This window comes from Crotalus tigris, unplaced genomic scaffold, assembly GCF_016545835.1.
Source record: "Crotalus tigris isolate CLP2741 ecotype Arizona unplaced genomic scaffold, ASM1654583v1 scf7180000024340.7048381, whole genome shotgun sequence".
NCBI classification, from domain to species: Eukaryota; Metazoa; Chordata; class Lepidosauria; order Squamata; family Viperidae; genus Crotalus; species Crotalus tigris.
In genome coordinates, this window is record NW_024100510.1 from 1441678 (window position 1) to 1457196 (window position 15519).

General features: G+C 38.4%; 1 protein-coding gene across 12 annotated transcripts in view; it reads right to left on the reverse strand.

The window, feature by feature from the left end:
• Window positions 1-497: 497 nt before the first annotated feature.
• COL6A3 (collagen type VI alpha 3 chain) overlaps window positions 498-15519 on the reverse strand; it is a 233859-nt gene continuing 218837 nt past the window's right edge. For 8 of the 12 annotated variants that reach the window (XM_039326289.1, XM_039326299.1, XM_039326291.1 and 5 more), the window contains 3 exons: window positions 12288-12374; window positions 1961-2131; window positions 498-1359 (listed from right to left, as the gene is read on the reverse strand). In XM_039326289.1, coding sequence (XP_039182223.1) covers window positions 1319-1359; window positions 1961-2131; window positions 12288-12374 — 299 coding nt within the window. In that variant the 3' untranslated portion in view covers window positions 498-1318. The remainder of the gene's footprint in view (window positions 1360-1960; window positions 2132-12287; window positions 12375-15519) is intronic. The other 4 variants (XM_039326294.1, XM_039326293.1, XM_039326292.1 and 1 more) reach the window with 1 other exon arrangement.

Here is a 15519-nt window from a genome sequence, read left to right on the forward strand (position 1 = left end):
AAGAGAAACGTGAAATAGTCAGCTATACAGATTTGATTAATAAATTAACATTTTAAAAATGGATCAGGACACAGTAGAAGTATGTTTTTTCGTTTAGTAACCATTTTGCATAATGGCCAAGTTCTTGGAATGGACATAGTCTTCCCTATATTTTTTAATGCTTAGTAATGCACTGTCTTATAATTTTGGCAGTGGTTTGCTCTCCAAGCTTGTCTCAGTTTAGTTTCTGAATATTTTGTTACCAGACTAGGTAACATCATCAGCAGGAATTTCTTTCCTATTCCTCTTTAGCTAATATAAGTCTTGTGTCGTATAATTTTTCCAGTCGCTTTCCAATAGAAGATTTTCACCCTTAGCTCCCAAATTGTCTAAATAAACATTATCTAGCTATTCAAGGCAGGCAAAAAAGTAGGAAACAGTTTTAAGCTTTCAAAGCTCTGACTACTGTTTTAAGTTCCATTTGATGTGTAATAAATAAGACCAGATGGCAAAATCCATTTTTTATAGAATCATGTTTTATTGTAAAAAGCACCACCACAATGAAATGTGAAGACTTTCAAAACCTCACTTAAACTTTATTTAAAAGTTTATTTAAAAGTTCTTTTGTAAAGATTTCCTAGAAACAAAATAATTAAAAAAAAAAGAATTCCCACCCCAGCAAAAAATATTAAAAATTATAAAACACACTACATTAGAGGATTACTAGAAACCTTCTGCGCCATATTTTAAAAACTCTTGAACTTGGTTGTTAGTCCCAGCAGTGTAATGGTACTGGCAAATGCTGCATTTGTCATTGGTGTGATTGATCACACATACATAAAGGAAGATTATATAAAGTCTAATCCAGCAAGAGTAAAAGTACAATGAAAAGTTGACTCCTTTTTTTCAGAACAGACATAAGGCTTTCCATCTAAAGTTATGTTCAGTTATGACAATGATAAACACAAGTATATAACAATGGCAGTGTTTGTTCCCCACATTCTTTTAGAATCTTTACAATAGCCAAAATGGATATGCTGGTAGAATTCAAAGTAAACTCTAATTTGTTGAATCAAATAAAATTGGTGGTGGGTAAAATAGTACATACTGTAGAAATTATAGAGTATATCCCAGACACAATGAGCATTCAATCCACAAACATTTTAGCACCATATTGATAAAATCATGCAGCAAAACACTTTCTTCAAGGTTTGTGCAGAAAGTAAAGCAGAAATAGCACAGTGCAAGGGAGCCTTATACCCTTAGCTTCTACATGGGGTATGTTGGCAATGGTTGACTCCTGGTTTTCTTAGAGGTATCTGTTGATATTTTGCTGTAATTAAGTTCCAATCATTGTCACAACACCAGACTTGATGTGACCTAGAAAATGAATATTTTATTAAAATTTCATTTCTAAAATATTTGCATGAAAATATTGTCTGATGAATTTAACAGAATACATAAAGATAGGCAAGAATTTTGAAGTAGGCCATAAATTGCTGTTTTTTAAAGCAGCTCCAGGACTGGCTGCATAGAGTAGGGTGTGGTGAGGAATGCCATCTCACCCTCAGTCTTGAATTGCAATCTAGATGACTTCTGTACATGCACCCCTGGGCAGGCTTTCCTTTCTCATTTATCTAAATCTACGCAATCACAAAGACCTCAGAAACTATATTAATATATACTATGGAAAACTGAGCAACTTTATGCCACCAAACATGCTTACAAGAATACTATCTTTTAAAAATTAATTTCTTGTCTATGATTCAGATTTTGATTTAATACAGCAAAAAACTAGAAATATTTTGGCACTACATTTTAGGACTTGGCAATACAATATCTATGGCTTCTGTCTCCATATTACCATATAATTTATAAACAATGCCATGTAAGTGAAACATAGCATAATTATTTTACAGACCTATTAATCACTTGCTCTTAGAAATAAAAGCATGAAGTTAAACAATTATCTATCTGTTACCTGAAACACAGACTTTTTCACAGTCTTTCTGTGTGTTAAATCTATTTTCATTTCCACCACAGCTACCATACCAGAATCTAGCACAACTTGCAGTCTCTGGATCAAAATACCATTTTAGAACAAAATTCCTGCAAGGACCATCTTCTTTCTTCAATTGACAGATATCTGTGACTGCAAATTAAGAGACAAAGAATCAGTACATCACTTTGTGTAAAAAAAACAACAACACTCTATATGAATGTTCTTCACCATAAAGTTCACACACGTTCACTTGAACATGACGATAAAGCTTTTCTAGTGACAATGAGCATGCTTTTTTCAGGAACAGTAATACATATAACACATATAAAGTAGTATTCAGTTTTACTATATACAGCAGCATGCAGAATTAAAAGAAAACAAAGGATGATCTGTTGTAAAGCAGAGAAATCACTCCAAAGTAATACAAATTAAGGCCAATAGAATTCCTGGAAGGTATCTTACAAAAAACTTTAGGTCTTGCTTTGTCCTACCTTTAAAGAAGGAGTTACAAGGAGTTATGGAATTAAAGTATATAGAAATTCCAAGTAAAAATAGACATAGAATAGTTCAATTTAAAAAGCCCAAACTTCAGAAATATACAATGTGCTCCTGATAATGATGATTTTGCAAGTATCCATTCTTGATGGGACTGCCCTTTAAGAATATTTGGAAGCCACAACTGCATTCCCTTAGAACAGGGGAGCTGCATGCAGCTCTTTCATCCCTCCGCCGCTGTGTGCAATCCCATAAACAAAAGAAGTGGGACTAAAAAAGTTCAATCAATCAATTCCAACTTCTTGCAGAAAAAAAAAGATCTTGTGAAGTTGGAATTGATTGATTGAAGTTTTTTAGTCCCATTTCTTTTGTTTGTGGGATTGCCCACAAACTTCTTTTGTTTGTGGAACTGCCTGCAGCGGCAGAGGAAGTGCCAGAGGACTGCGGTAGAGCTGGAAAGAACATGCCACATGGGTCCAATCAGGGGCATGGGGGGAGTTGTTCTGCCAAGCATCTTGTATGGAGCCAAGGAAATGGGCCGGGTGGGGGGAGCTGCCAATGCCGCTGCCATGAGGCTTGGCAGATCTCCCTGAGCAGCCATGATCCCCCCCTCCCCAGCCAGCCAGCCAGCCACCATTGCCTGACATACTCCTCACCTGGCCAGCCTGCCTCACACTCTTCTCCTCATCCTCCCCACTCAATCAGCTGCCAGAAATTTGGGTGGCTTCGCTCCATCCGAGTTGAAGAAAGCGGGATTGATCTCAAAAAATAAGAGCTGGGTGCACTGCTCGCTCGTGTGCGCCCACTTTATTGAGAGCAATCCCACTGCTGCTCCTCTGCTTTCTTTAACTCAGATGGAACAGAGGTACCCAAGCCACTGGCGGCCAATTGAGTTGGGAGGACAAGCTTTGCTGCTGCTGCTGGGCCACGCCTGGGCTGCCGGTGGAATTGCTGAGACCACCTCGCTTGTTTAGGGGTCAGTGGCATTTTTAGGGCTTTTAGGTACTTGTGGTCAGTCCATACCTGGAAGGGGATTTTGTTCCCTTCCAGGAAATGCCGCTAAGTTAGGAGGGCCCATTGGACGGCATAAGCCTCCTTCTCTCAAACTACCCATCTATGCTCTATCTCTGCGAGTTTCCTCAATGTGTACGTGCAAGGCTGTAGTTTCCCTTCATCATTCTCTTGCATTAATACTGCCCCCACAGCCACATCACTAGCATCAGCTTGAATCACAAATGGTTTGTCAGTGTCAGGTGTCTTAAGACTGGTCCGGCGGAAAATAACCTTTTCAATCTTTCTAATGTGGTTTGGCACTCTACCATCCATTTTAAAGGCTGGCTGGGCTCCAGTTTCCTCTCCCCTTCAGTTTTCAGTAGGTTACTAATTGGCAATGCAATTTGCCTCCCAAACTCCACCTTCACCACTGGTAAAGCAGTGGCGGAGTGTTCCATCCTGGGGGGGAAGAAGAGGCAGCAGTGGAGCACTCCTTTGGGGGGGAATAGAGGCTGGTGGCAGGGAGCTTCATGTGCTAGGAGCACTCCGTCGGGGGGTAGGTGGGGGGAAGCAGTGGTGGCGGGGCACTCCGTGCAGAGGGGGGAAGCAGCAGGGTTTTGTGGCTCCTGGTGTTTTGTTTTCTGTGGGAAACGAGTCCAAATGTCTCTTTGAGTGTTTAAGGTTGCCGACCCCTGCCTTAGAGTGTGGTAATGAATGAAAATTGCTGGGTCAGGGTTTGCAGATGTGTATATCCCAATCAACAAAGGGTGAGGTGAGAGAAATGTTATTAGTTCTGATATTGCTTCATTCATTTCTTAAGTCAGCTAGACTTTTACATTCTGCTTAAGCAATATCAGATCTACCCACACTTTGTTTGTACATTAAGCACAATAAATTCAGTGTATTGCTTTATAAATATTACCCATAAACATGTGATATATGTAATAGTCATCAGGATCTTGGCTAATCTGAGAAAAAAAATCTAAGATAGTCTTATTTGCTTAGTCTTTAGTTGAGAGACAATCAGAAAATCCCAGAGTGACTCAGAAGTCAAAGAAATATTTTGGAAGAAGGCAATGGCATACAGCAAAGCATTTTTACACAGCTGCCAAGAAAATTACATGTACTTGCCTCTATAGTTGCCAGAAATTGTGTTCAAACCCAGGAAGGCTCTCTCTGTATATGTGCATGTGCATTCAGTACAATGGTATCCAGATCAAATATAATTAATCAAACAAGTTACACATATTGCCTTCCTATTTTGTGCTTGTTTTAAATACCTTTTTAGTTTTTAATAACATCAAGATAAATGATGTAAGCCTGTGTTTTCTTAAGTCTAAGAGTTACTTAATGATTCCTGAAAGGTAGGTCAAACTTAACCATTTCATTAAATAATTATTTGCATCATTCTAATTTTCAGCTGTCTGGGTTAAATTTCCAAATGATGACGAAAAGGAGGCCTTTAAAGTATTTCTGCCAATTGCTTATGATGCCATGGTAATATTTCTAGAAATAATGTTATGGTTGAAAATTGTGCTGGCACTTTGATATTATTGTCATCATTATAAAATGCTGATCTTTTTAATGGCCTGCTCACTGATGCTGTCTAATTTGGTGTTCCTTTGAGCCTAATTAACACATACATTTGAGAAATGACCCAGCCTGTTCGTACAAACAAAATTACCTCTGAGTCCACATGGGATTGTTTTAAAGTACCTAAATAGATTCAGTGCCATGTTTCATTTGTTATACTCGTATATCATTGAAATATAAAATGAATTGTTCATTTTTCATATAAAAAGAAACTTAGGTTAAATCTCTTGTCATGTATTTTTAATATGGAGGTGGGTAACTTTGAAGATCTTTCAAATAAATTTTGAGCTAATACACATCCACATCAGATAAATAAAATCTGGAATGATCCAAAGCCTAATGTTTTTTTTAAAAAAGAACATTTAGGTGTATCATTCAAAATAGAATGACTTCCTTGCAGATGGACAAGGCACCAACAGCATCCTAATTTTCATTAGTTTGCTAACATTGCATAAATCAGGACATAAATTTCTTAATTTAAAAGAAATCCATGGCGAGATATATTCTATTTGAGAAAGAGAAAAGTCTCACTCATAGACATATCCTATCTAGACTATGATGGGACATTTTCCTCAATTCAAAAGACATTCGTGAAACCAGGAATAGTTTAAACTTGCTATTTATTCCCTTTAAAAAGAAATAAATCAAAATCAATTATAGAGCTGCTCAGTACTCCCAGTTTGAAGGCAAAATGATTCTAATGTTAATGCTCTCAGCAACTCCTTAACCAAAGATAGTTTTCCCAGCAGAGCCTGGCAGCTACAGACAGGTAATGCTAGGAAAAGGCCTGACTGCTAACAGGTGCTGTATTCAGATCCCAGCACCTTTTGGCTCCTGAATTTTAGTGGGGCACAGTCTACAAAATATACGGCACCATCAGGACTTGGATAAGTTGCAGGTATATTATCTAGTGGAAGAATACTTTCTGGAGACTGAAAGAAGAATAGACTCCTCTGTTTATTTAAAGCAGTTCTATAGGAAAATGTGTGGCTAAAAATATTTGATGTGAGTAAAGACATTTCAAATTTTGAAGTGATTTGCGGAGAGCAGGCTGCTGGTATGAAAATAATCAAAATAGGCTTTTCTGGGAGAAAATATAATTGTGTTAATTGGGCAAAGTAGAGGTAACCCTTGGTTAATGACAGTGATTGGGTGTAGGAATTATGTTGCCAGATGATACAATTGTAAAGTTCAACACATGACCATGCCAACTTATGACATGTAGCAGTCCCAGTTGTAATCCCCAGGCACATCACGTGATCGCTACTTGAGACTTCCTACTGGCTTCCTGACCTTGCTTATGAGAAGCTGACATTGAAGATCACAAGTAGCAATCACATGATCCCAGGATGCCACAACACTGTTAACTGCGAGCTGGTTGTCCTATGACCCACAGGAATACTGCAAAACAACTGCAATTTCAAGAATTGGCTGCCAGTCTCCTTGTTCAGCACCGTCATAACTTTGAACAATTGCTAAACAAATGGTTGTTAACTGAGGACTACCTGCAATTATCCATGTAGAAAAAGTATCTGTGAACTTCTCTATGAGCATGAAGAGCAACATTCTTTAGAAATCATTTTCTTTTTCTATCTTCTGTTACTTTTTTTCTTTCTCACACTTTTTAAGTTTATTTTTCTTTTTAGTTTATATTATCTTTTATTATAGTTATAATTTTAATAAAAAATATTTTTTAAAAAAATCTTTAAATAACTGTTGGTAAAAAGGTGTGTCTTTTCCTCACATGCATATTTGTGCCTTACAGCCTCCTCCTGAATCCTCTGAGATATTCTATACCCTGCTAAGTAAATGAGAGAAGAGAAATATTTGTGTCTTTACTTCTTTCACCAGTAAATGCTTCTTCCTTTTTTACAAGGATTGTAGGGAAAATAAACAATCTTACATTTTCAAGAAAGTTAAAGCTAAATGGAATCACAGAAAAATAACAGCTCTCAAAAGAAACCAGCATGGCTGCATAAAGACCTCTCTGATAAATTGAAAGATAAAAAGGTATAGAAAGTGGAAAGAAGGGCACATATCGAAGGCAGAATATCAGCAAATAGCCCGAGCCTGCAAAGATGAAGTGAGGAAAGCTAAGGCTCATAATGAACTAAAGCTTGCGACCAAAGTCAAAAATAACAAAAAAAGCTTCTTTCAACGTAAAAAACAAGAAAAAAGTGAAGGAAATGATTGGTCCATTAGTGGGGGAGAGTGGCAAGAAGGTGACAAGCAACAGGGAGAAAGAACTATTTAACTCATTTTTCGCATCTGTCTTTACACAAAGGGAAAAAACAGACCAATCTATCAAAAATAGTGCCATAAAAAACAAAATAGAAATACAAGTTAAGATAGCTAAGAAAATGGTAAGTGAGCACCTGTCCAGCCTAGACAAGTTCAAATCACCAGGACCAGATGGATTATACCCCAAGGTTCTCAAGAAACTGACAGATGTGATCTCAGAACCACTGAACTATATTTTTCAAAGATCCTGGAGCACTGGGGAACTACCAGAAGACTGGAAAAGAGCTGATGTAGTTCCCATTTTCAAAAAAGGAAAAAAATAGATCCAGGAAATTATAGACCTAACAGCCTGACCTCAATACCTGGGAAGTTTCTGGAAAAGATAATCAAACAATGAATCAGCGAACACCTAGAGGAAAACAAAATCATTACTAAAAGCTAACATGGGTTTGTCAAAAACAGATCATGCCAGACAAATCTTATTGCTTTGACCAAGTGACAAAATTAGTGGATCAGAGGAATCCTGTGGATATAATTTACTTGGACTTCAGTAAGGCATTTGATAAAATAGAGCAGAACCTAATACTTGACAAGATAGAAAAATGTGGGTTAGACAGCATCACCACCAGATAGATTCATAGTTGGCTGATCGGCCATACTCAGCTTGTGGTCCTCAATGGAACCGCATCTACATGGAGGGAAGTGTGTGGTGGGGTGCCTCAGGGCTCTGTTCTGGGCCCAGTGCTCTTCAACATCTTCAACAATGATCTGGATGAGGGGTTAGATGGGAAACTCATCAAATTTGCAGACGACACCAAGCTGACAGGAATAGCTAACACTCCAAAAGAGAGGCTTAAGATACAGAAGGATATGGACAGACTTGAACACTGGGCGCTATCCAACAAAATGAAATTCAATGGTGAAAAAAGTTTTGTTGTTGTTAGCTGCGAAGTCGTGTCTGACCCATCACGACCCCATAGACAACGTTCCTCCAGGTCTTCCTGTCCTCTACCATCTTCTGGAATCCATTTAAGCTCACTCCTACTGCTTCAGTGACTCCATCCAGCTACCTCATTCTCTGTCATCCCCTTTTCTTATTGCCCTCAATCTTTCCCACATTAGGCCCTTCTCCAGTGAGTCCTTCCTTCTCATTAGGTGGCCAAAGTATTTGAGTTTCAACTTCAGGATCTGGCCTTCTAAAGAGCAGTCAGAGTTGATCTCTTCTAGAACTGACTGGTTTGAACACCTTGCAGTCCAAGGGACTCGCAGGAGTCTTTTCCAGCACTATAGTTCAAAGACCTCAATTCTTTGTCGCTCAGCCTTTCTTATGGTCCAACTTTCACATCCATACATTTAGGCAAGAAAAAACAAATGTACAGGTATAGTATAGAGGGTACCTTGCTCAACAGTAGTAACTGTGAGAGGGATCTTTGAGTCCTAGTGAACAATCACTTAAATATGAGCCAGCAGTATGCTGCAGCTGCCAAAAAAGCCAACACAGTGCTAGGCTGCATTAACAGAGGGATAGAATCAAGATCATGTGAAGTATTAATACCACTTTACAATGCCTTGGTAAGGCCACACTTGGAATACTGCATCCAGTTTTGGTCACCACGATGTAAAAAAGATGTTGAGACTCTAGAAAGAGTACAGAGAAGAGCAACAAAATGATTAGGGGACTGGAGGCTAAAACATATAAGGAACAGTTGCTGGAATTGGGTATGTCTAGTTTAATGAAGAAAAGGACGAGGGGGGGACATTATAGCAGTGTTACAATATCCCAGGGGCTGCCACAGAGAAGAGGGAGTCAAACTATTCTCCAAAGCGTCTGAAGGCAGGACAAGAAGCAACCGATGGAAACTAATCAAGGAGAGAAGCAACCTAGAATTAAGGAGAAACTTCTTGACAGTTAGAACAATTAACCAGTGGAACAACCTGTCTCTAGAAGCGGTGAATGCTCCAACACTGGAAGTTTTTAAGAAGAGACTAGACAGCCATTTGTGCGAAATGGTATAGGGTTTTCTTTCTGAGCAGGGGGTTAGACTAGATGACCTCCAAGGTCCCTTCCAACTTTTTTATTATTATGGATCATCGCACAGTCAGCCAGATGTTCAGACTGGATTTGGCATTTTGTCTACCTATCAAGTCCTTACCCAGGACCTGGGATAGGCAGATGTGGATGTTTGATGGTATTACAGATATCGTCGCAGGATGGAAGCAGTTCCTAATAAGGCCGCCTTTTGCAATTGACTAATAGCGAATTTGTCAATGCCAATGGTGTTCAAGTGGTGCTCCAGTTGTTTTGGGATTGCACCCAAGGAGCCTATGACTATTGGTACTACCCTTGCTTGCTTTTGCCACAGTCTTTCTATTTCTATTTGTAGGTCTTTGTATTTTGTTATCTTCTCCAGTTCTTTCTCTTCTATTCTGCTATCTCCAGGCACTGCCACGTCCACTATCCAGACTTTTTTGTCTTTCTTATCGACAATTGTTAAGTCTGGGGTGTTATGTTGCAGGTGCTTGTCTGTTTGAATTCTGAAGTCCCAGAGCAGTTTAATTTTATCATTTTCTATGACTTTCTCTATTTTATGATCCCACCAGTTTTTGCTTACAGGCAAATGATATTGTTATTATTATTATTATTATTATATCTCAGAATTCTGGAAAAAGATTTTAACAGTAAGATTAACACAAGTAGGCTTCCTCAAAAGGAGAAGCTAATGGGAAGAGGACCCCACGAAGGATGGCATTTTAAAAAGAAGAAACCAAATGCGGAATTGTAAATAACTCAGGGGGCGGTGGCAGGATGGAGACATGACAACACAAGCAGCCAATATATCTGCACAAAGACGTTACTGAATTCTTAAAACAAAAAGAAGACCCAAATATGAGGTTGAAAGGGAATTGTACCCAAAAGTAACTCAGGATTGTATTATTGGTGAAATCCCTGAAGCCAATAAGGATAAAAAGGACTTCTTCCAATTTGTGCAAAGAAAAAAAAAAAAGAAACTGTATACTAACTGCTCCATAAGTGCCAATACTCAATAAAGATGGCAGTATTGTTAGATAAGGAGATTTCTCAACTCAACTTCTATTTTGGCTTTTGAGGTCTTCTCAGAAAGTATTCCACCAGACTGAGGTGAAGAGCAGCATGAAGGAGCAGGATTTAAATTTAAAACTGACAGAAACTTTACTTAAGATGTCATCTGTTTTTATAATTACACGCCAGTATTCAACATTTCATATTTAAATCTTGGTAACATGGCAGCTTTTGCCAGTCCAGGAACTCTGGAGATTTTTTTAGCATGTAGAGGTGGCCTTAATCTCGATTAGGAGAGAGAAATGTCTGACCTTGTTGAGTTTTGGATCTTTCAGCTGCTTTTGATCCCAGTGGCCATAGTATTTTTAAAAGAGGTAAGTGTGCAAGCTACTGTCCTGTGTTGACATGGCTCTTACCTTTTCTGGAAATGATCAGAGGTTACCTTTGGAAGAAATTTGCTTGATCTCTTGGGCATTTCCTAGGGATCCCATAAGATTCCAATTTGTCTTGCCTGCTATCTAAATTTACTATAAAGCCACTGGGATGCAATTTCAAGCAGTTACTACTAGTATTCCAGTTATTACCAGATACATACTTCTCCTTTCCTTCCCCTATTTCCAAGATGTAGGAGACCAGAAAGACCATCTGAAGCAGAATTCAGACTAATTAAGATTAAATTACTGCTGATTCTATAGGGTTCATTTCAGGATTTTGGTGTTATTCTGGATGAGGTTACATTTTATCTATATATTTATTAATTTAATTTATATGCTGCCCGTCTCACTGTTGAAGTGACTCAGCTACTGTTGAAATAAGAGTTCAGGTTCACACCTGAGAGTCCTCCTGAATCTAGTATTGACAATGAATAAATAATGTAAATTTAGATTACTGCAGTATATTTGTTATGGGACAGCCTTATAAGATGCTTTAAAAGTTACAGCTGGCCCAGAATCAGCAATTAGCAAATCGTTTCCATGGCTTAGGCCTGAGCCTAAAATCATTTCAGTCCCATATAATGACTACATACTTCTCCACTTTTTGCAAACTCCATCTTGAACATATACAACACTGAGAGTAATCTATTCTTTCCCCCGCCCCCATGGAGGATCTTGTGAAACAAATTGCCATTGGCAGCAATACAAGTTTATTTTAGTTTAAGAAGAAATTTAAAACCTTTGCTTAAAGCCTAAATCCTTTAGAAAGAATATTTAAAGCCTTAAATTACATTTATTTGTAGATTTATGCTACTGATGTTAATATGGCTTTTAACATTTATATAGTTATATTATAAACTGGCCAAATCTATTTGAGAAAGGACATCATATAGTTATGTAAAATAAATAAATGAAACATAGTAAGGAAATACCTATTTACACTGAATAAATTCAGGTAATCAAATGAGCTACTTTCTAGAAAACTAAAGAAATTTACTGATGGTCTGGCTGAATCTTTATGCAGTATCTTTAAGAAATCTTGACAAATGGGAGATGAAAACTCAAGAAGAGCAGATGTTTATTATTATTCCTTGGTAGTTAATAGCATTTACGATTATATTTTTGTGATATTGCTTTGTTATTTTAATCTCCTTACTAAAAGAAGAGTCAGGGGGAGCTTGACATGGAATTTTGTTATAAACTAATATTGTGAACACTTTTTCTCCATTACTTTTTTAATTATATTTTATTATATTACAAAATAGTTCACTTCAAAATTATGAAGTTAGATCATAGTGAGCTCAACCATTCACATATCTGGCAAAGAATTTTTTTCTCTGATTAGAACAGAGCTCATGACTCCTTTATTATAAGCAGGAACTTTATTACTAACCTAATTTTATTCAGTTAGCTCTTTGCCTGTTTTAGGTATGATTGCTAGCTATCACCTTTCAATACACACATTTCCCTTGATCCAATTAATTTCAGATTTCTTTTCTTTTACTCATACCTTCTCTTGCTACCTTTTTTGCTCTGCTTCTTAATTTCCTTCTTGGAAATTTCCTCCTGGATAAATTCTTCATGTGCACTTTCTGTCCTGTAAATGTTGAGACCAGTTATGTTACTACGGCTGTGATGCCTATAATGAGGATGCACAACCTAGAGCCTGGGTGTAAATAAATATAACTAAATTTAATTCTGCTTTGTTATTATTATATAGTGTCTTCTTAAAAAAAAGATGCAACAGTTCTTCAGTGCTTCATTTTCTCTTCACAACAGTTTATTCTACACAAATTTTAAAAGAACTATGAACAATCAAGTATCTGCACAGTTTGTGGAGCAAATTATTGTTTGTTATATAGCCAAAGGGTATTGTTCAGTTCATTGTGATTTCTTATGGGTTTGTTATTAATAAATTTTGTGTCTCCTAATATTATGGAGAAGAGATACAGACCATGGAACACCTATTATTTCATCAATTTTAACTGAACAGCTAAAAAATCCCACCATTCAACAGGGTGGTGTTCTGATAAGAATAAAGTTTGTGATTAATTGTGCTGGATCAATGTAACCCTGACCAGAACATATAGATCTGTATGTTAGAATGTTTGGCATTTATAGGCTTAAGCACTGTCTCCTTAAGAGATGGCTTATGGGTAATGCAGTTTAGCTATTCAGTAAATCCCATGTTAACAAGTCACTAGGAGGAGCTACTAAGTTCATCACAGGATATCCTGGCTACATGCCAGCTCGTGCCTATTGTCTTTGTGAGGAACCAACCATGCCACACGCATGGACACCAAGGCTAAATTGATTATGGAACAATTACTGATTTTACCTACAAAGATGAACAAATATGTAACATCCAGATGAAACTACTGAAATGTGGGTTCTGCCAGTATTCCTGAATAAATATTTGTTTTATAATCATCTTTGCTGAGTTATCTGTCTGTCATTAATTACAAAGCATCTTGATTCAGGTTCCAGAACAGTAAAATCAGTAAAATTCTTCATATCAGCAGAAACAGCAATGTTCTTCATACTCTTTATGTCCTGCTTGGATGAAGTAAAATAAGGCTAATTTTCCTCTAATTGCCTGCATTAGTAAATTCACAAGTCTGTCTCTCTCTTTGCCAAAAGTAATTGGATTGCACCCTTGCAGTAGAAACAGTATTGTCCTTTATGTCTGCTCCGGACAAGTGCTTGTTTGCCAGCCAATGTTTTAAAGTATAGAGGAAGTGTTAAATTGGATGAAACCTCCCTCCCCCAAAATGTTTCTGCCTACTGCATCGTATTGCCAGAATCCTTGCATGTAAAGACTGTCTAAAGATCAGAAAAGCGTTGGGGCAGCCATCCCCCCTTCTTTGCCTGCAACTCAAACATGTGTGTGTTTGTGTGTGTCATGCCAATTCTGCTTGTTTGAAAGGCAACTGTTCGTTTGTAAGATCCCTAAGCATTTGTTTGGAAGAAGTTAACTGAAAGGAGAGAGACTTTCTGTGGCACTTTGCATTTGAAAGGAAAAGAAAGGTTAGTGTTGGGGCAGCCACCCCCCCCCCTTTGCCTGCAACTCCAACTTGTGTGTGTGCCATGACTGCTTGTGACCAGTCAATTGAATAAGAGATGAGCAGCTAACTGTAATTATCTTCAAAGGGAAGGTTTCGAGTTTCAGGTTTCAGCCTGCCTGTTGCTAATTGCTGATTTAAAGTGGAAAGAAATATGCGTTCATTAAGTGGCTGCAAAGGCCAATTTCTTTTCAATGAAAAGCCAGCATAGATGTTGAGTCTCTATGCTTGAAAGTTACAAAGCAATAACCCTATCTGTTTCTTCTTGACTGTAAAACGGCTAGCCAGAGAAGGCTGATTTCCTTTATGCAAAGCCTCTTTTGAGAAGGTTCAGTAAAGTAAGGCATTTACCCCTTATCGGCCTCAGCTGCCAGACAATAATTCCATTCGTTGTCTTGGTAACTAAACATTTGGTGAGAGGAAGCTCTCTCACCCCCTCCCTTGGAATCAAAGGAATATGCCCATCTCAAGCATAGGCAATGCAGCAATGGCCACCCCACTAGCAGATACAGTAGCATCCCCTGGTGGCCAATCTGCACACAACGCCTAAAAGATCAAGTCAGCAAATAGCAGGATTGCAGTAACCCAGGTTAATAGTACCCCCCCCAGAGGTGAAAGAAAGTACTTCACTGAAAATTCTAACTATGCAGAGTCTGTCTCTGATAGTCAAAGAGCAAAGTCCCTTGAATTCATCCAAAGCACCACTGCTCCCTAGTGGGCAAAGAGTGAACTTCACCTGAAGTAATCATGCACGCAAACAGTCCCCCATAGTGGTGCCTTTGCTGAGGGCAAATTAAGGAGAAAAAAGGCTGCAAATTAACCTTGCTTATTATCACAAAGACGTAACGACCAGGGGGAAATTTACAGGAGCTAGCCGGAGCTTAGTATTTTCCAGATGGTCAACAATGTGCAATGTGGTTCTTAGAAAGAAGAATTTAGCTAGCCTTTCTCCAAGCACCCCCTAGTGATTAAAGAAGGAACTCCATGCAAGCTGTATCCTACAATGTTCGGTGGAAGAAGGTTGGACATGGCTTCCAGAGGCGTGCGAAAATTCACCGACAAACCAGGGAAGGACTATTTATTGTGGAAGCAATTTTTCAAGCAAGCCATCCGTGACGAGAAGCTACACCCAGGGGAAGAGATCGGGGTTTATATCGGCATGGCTGGGACCAGAATCCTCAAAAGTAGTGGATGCGATCTTTGTAGCACGTTTGAGTGACCCACCCGTTGCCCTTCAAGTAGCCTTGGAAATGCTTGACAAGCACTATGGGGCACCTTCTTTGACACAGTCCTTATTCCTAAAGGATCTCTACAATTTCCCTGTCACCAATATCAACAATCCTAGTCAGATCTGGAGATTCTCCAACTTACTAGAGCAACTCCGGGCAGCACAACAAAGTTGCACCATGCCGGGACTTGTCTGCCTTGACCAGTTCGACACACAGAAGATTATCATCCAAAAATTACCATGGCAGTTGAAAGATCAATGGCACAAAGAATCCTGGTCCTGCAGGAAGCAGGACCCCAGCAAACCTCCACACTTTGCCATTCTTACAGATTCTATTTCCGATCAATCAGAACTGTACAATGACCCTTGATGTCAATGAAAAACATTTTACGATGCCAAAACGAACCAGTCATAACTTAGGAACTAACAAGGGTCCTTTCCAAGCCACAAAG